Source organism: Octopus bimaculoides, chromosome 2, assembly GCF_001194135.2.
Source record: "Octopus bimaculoides isolate UCB-OBI-ISO-001 chromosome 2, ASM119413v2, whole genome shotgun sequence".
NCBI lineage: Eukaryota > Metazoa > Mollusca > Cephalopoda > Octopoda > Octopodidae > Octopus > Octopus bimaculoides.
Window position 1 is genome coordinate 115,711,649 of NC_068982.1, and position 4,796 is coordinate 115,716,444.

At 36.8% G+C, this 4,796-nt stretch overlaps 1 protein-coding gene across 1 annotated transcript in view; it reads left to right on the forward strand.

Moving 5' to 3' along the window:
• Positions 1-4,796, forward strand: part of LOC106879352 (cadherin-87A) — a 49,512-nt gene that overhangs the window by 44,403 nt on the left and 313 nt on the right. The window contains exons 12-13 of the mRNA XM_014928860.2: positions 787-990; positions 1,996-2,151. Of these exons, the coding sequence (XP_014784346.1) occupies positions 787-990; positions 1,996-2,151 (360 nt within the window). The remainder of the gene's footprint in view (positions 1-786; positions 991-1,995; positions 2,152-4,796) is intronic.

The window sequence follows — 4,796 nt, forward strand, 5'->3', positions numbered from 1 at the left end:
TATATATACATATATATATATATATACACACACAAAAATTCTATTTTTGTTTTTGTTCAACTCCATTTCACCTCTGATTGAGCAGGTCTCTGATCAAAGGTGTTCCAGCTACAACCAAATTATCTTTTATTCAAACATAGTGTATGTCCAGGACCACATTATTCCTTGTTTCCTTCCCTTCTCCTTTTAATGGAGCATAGTGTGATGATGTTAATGAAAATTAGCTATTTCTAGCTGATCCAGGCATCACACTAAGACTCTCTTCTTGACTACTCTATAGCTGTAGATTTTAGTGGTCGACTCAGTGCAGTTAGGTGGACATGGTTAGAGCTCAATTGAAAGCTGGTTGACCTTAAGCTACACAACAACTAGTTTTTTTGTATGCAATTGTCTGGTTTATGTGCAAAGTGTAACATAACAGTTTGAACAACTAAAAAAAGAAAAAAAAACAACGAACATATTTCCTTGATGTGTTTGTGCATAAGAACAAGGAAGGTACTCACAAATGATATGAAGTATTCAATACTTTAAGAAGTAGTAGCTAAATTAATATATTCAACTCTTCTTCTTAAGGTATTGAGTACTTTATTTAGTTTGTGAATGTCCTTGTCCTATGAATAAGTACATTTTAAAATAAGCTCCTTTTTATTGAGTCCTTTACTACTACAATGTAGATGCAACAAATCAATTTATCAACTGAAAACATTGCTAAACAGATTTATAAACCTAAATCTATAAACTTACCTTTAAATGAATTAAAACAATGTCTTTCATGGTCTGTATCAGGTACGCGAGATAATTAGTGAGAACCCACTGGAACTAGGTGATACACCATCTACAACTGCAACAACTACCATTCAGGTCACTCTTTTGGATATCAATGACAATAAACCAGTGTTTAGTTCAAACTACACAGCCAGAATACCAGAGGACATATTGGACAACACTGTTGTTCCTCAATTATGGATGACTGTTACTGACAGTGATTCTGTGAGTAAACCACTTTATCTGTTATTGTTTTTTTTTTTCATTTTAACCCTGTATGTGTAAGCAAAAAATAGGGTATTGTAGTCGATTGTCTGTCTGTTTGTCTGTGTGTTTGCAAAATTACTGGAAAACAACTAAACGGATTTTCACCAAATTTGGTAGAAATACTGATTGGGTGAATGGCTTGAACTCGTGAAACAAAATGTTTTTTTTTTCTTTGTTACATTTACATAAACGATAAGCAGGGGAAATAACTCTTGATGTAATTTTGTTGAAATATGAATTCGTCTGAGATGGGTAACCAGTCACAGAAACCAAGTGACACATATGAAAACCAGTCTATGAGAGCAGGAGCTCCCTATGAGAAGTGATGCAGACCATGGAACTCAACTAACCTTTGCTAGTATGTAAAATTACAATGATAATACCCACAAATACACAGACACACAGACACACACACACACACACACACACACAGATGCATACACACACACACAGATGCATATACACACACACACACAGACAGACACACACACACAGAGACACAGACACACACACACAGACACACACAGACGCAGACACACACACACACACACACACACACACACACACACACACACAGACGCACACACACACACACACATACACACACCCATTAATCATATTAACATACAATGGGCTCAGTTCTGCTCTACCAAGTTTCATTCGCAAAACATTAGTCAGCTCAAGCATAGGGATCTTGTCTGACATCCTGCGCAATGGAGTTGAATCTGAAACCCCATATCACATACCTAAAAATAAAACTTCTTAACTACAGTTCCATACTTGCATCCTTATGTGTTGCATGAACCCCTGTGTTCTTCACTCAGTTACAAAACTAACTGTACCACGTTGTTTTTTTGTATGTCTTTCATCCTTGTATCATCTCTCCATTTTTCTTGTTACCTTAACATGTCATCTGTGCTTAAACATTAGCAGAAATAACTCCACATCTTTTTCTAATTACAGAGGTTGTTTGCCAACTACAGCTTTCAGGTGGAAACATTTGATGAAATTTTTGCTGCAAACCCTAAATTTGGAGAGAGTAGGTCAATTGTTGGATTAAAGATGAAGAACACTTCCTATATTGATTATGAAAAGGGGCCGCGAGTTTATAACTTTCAGGTATGTATAAATGACTTCATCACCTCAGGTTGTGAATCCACAAGCTAACTTGATATTGTAATGCTTACTAATAAAGACAACAACACATTATAGAAACACACCCTTTCTGCTACAAAAACCCACAATTAAAACCTTTATAAACTTAATAAATACCAGACCTCACAATCTCTGATGATGTTACATGAAAACCACAAGAAATATTAGACACTATGAACACCAATTTGAAATAGAAAAGAGCAATTGATGAGACTCAAACCATATGTTCATTGCTTGTCAGAAAATTAGTGGTTCAAGCACCATTAATATGGCTGTTGCTTGCTGTTTTCTCTCAGAAATAAGCACTTATGATATTTAATGTTAATGCCAATCATAGAAATTTGAATGGTAGAATTCTTTCTTGTTGCTAACACTGAACCACAGTGGGACACTTTGCTGTGCTCCATATTAGTGGAATAGCTTACTACTTCTAGTGCTAAGTGACTAAGGAATCATCAGATAGAGCTAAAATATCATCTTATTCCATCTTCTTCATCCATTTATTCCTGGACAATTGTGGGGACAGAGTCCTCAGGCACACCTTCCATTGGATTGTGTCAGAAATGACCATCTCCAATTAATCTGGATGGATCCACAAGTTAGACCAACTGAGCTCATGGATGTTATCCAACCATCTTGTTTGCAGTCTGCCCCTGGTTGGTTTTGCCCGTAAAATGTCTTGTGATTTTTTCCTGGGACATGCTTACAACATGTCTGTAGTATCAGAGCTAAAATAGTACCATTAAAGTAATGAGAAAAAAATATTTATATTGCTTCCTAATTTCAGAAAATATAATGGCAGTTGCCCTATTATATAATCTGGAATATCTGACAAGCAATAAGGAGATGATTTAAGTCCTGTGAGAGTTCTTGTTTCACTTTTGTGTTTCAAATTGGTGTTTACTGTAACCCTGATCAGTTGCTGACCTTCCACAAGGCACAAATAGGCCTCATATTTAATCACATCTCCAGTATATGTGATGAAGCTGCTTCTACATACATGCATTCTATGAAACACCCCCAAATCAGTTATATGGCTGATAAAGAACATTTTTATACATTCACTAATACATTGCCTACATGATACAAACACTACTTAATATGCTCCTTATTATAAATACATTATCTAGCTAATACATTGCTTTCATTACTAATATCTTCCTGATACATTGCTTACCTTAATTCTCTGCCTACCTAATTCACTGTTGACCTAAAATACTGCCTACCTAATATATTACCTAGTGAATGAGGGGGTGCTGAAAAGCTCCTGGCTTTGGATAAAAGAAAATACAGGAGGATCTGTTCATTATAATTTTAATCAATATATTCCCCTTTCAGATTCACACACTTATTGCAGTGATCTTCAGTTTTGCTAAGCCCTGCAAAAAGAACTTAGAAGGTTGGCCTCCAATCAGAATTGGAGTGAAATTTTGTTCTCTTGAGCTGTTTCTTCAATTGTGGAAAGAGGTGATAGTCAGAGGGGGCTAAATCAGGAGAGTAAGGTGGGTTTTTGCTACCAATTTGAAGCCAAAGTCATGTATTTTCTGTAGAGTTTCATGTATGTGTTGGTTCATTGTACTACAAAAACTGAACTCTATGGCTCAGCTTTCCATGGTGTTTCTGCTTCAAAGCTTCATGCAGATTGTTCAACAGACATGTACTACTCTGTGTTAATGGTGCGATCCTTTGGCAGGTATTTTATGAGAAGTACTCTGTCTTTGTCCAAGAACACTTGAAACCAGAATCTTTCCTGCAGACTTCTGGGTCTGAAACTTCTTGGGGTATGGCAAACTACGGTGATGCCACTCCAGTGATTGCTACTTAATCTGGGAATCATAATGATGAAGCCAAGTTTCATCCATGGTGTCTAAATGCACCATAAAATCTACCTTTCTACCTTTCCCATTGCAAGCTGGTTCAAAATCACCTTTGATGTCATCACTTTGATGCACTTCTGATCTGCATTTTGTGGAAAGCTTTCTCATGCCCGGAATGTTGTGGATGATGTGGCCAGCTCTTTCGTGGAAAATCTTTAGAGTCCCAGCTATGACTTTAGCCGAAATCTGGTGGTCCTCAAGAATCATGACGTGCACAGTGTTGGCTTTGCTCTTTGTGGTCATGGAAGTAGGCTGTCCTGACCGGGGTTCATCTGTGACCTGAAAATGACAAGTCCGAAACCTTGACACCCAAATTTTAACTGTGGAGTAAGATAGGCAGCCATTCTTCAAGGCTTCCTTCATCTTGGCAGGGATTTCTGCTGCTCCTTTTCATTGCGAAAACAGGAACTTCATGATTGCCCATGCTTCAATTTTACCAAAATCCCCAGTAGAAGATGACATCATGCCTTAAGTTTGCAAAAAAAAAAGAAGTAAGATATATTGTATACCATCATGATTTTTTGAAAATCTTCTAAATAGTTGTCCTACCACTTCTGTAAAAGTAACAGCTCTACCCTTTTATGATACCCTTAAGGCCAGGAACTTTTCAGCATCCCTTGATATATATATCATCATCATCATCGTTTAACATCCGCCTTCCAAGCTGGCATGGGTGGATATATATATATATATATATATATATATATATATATACACACACACATACACTCA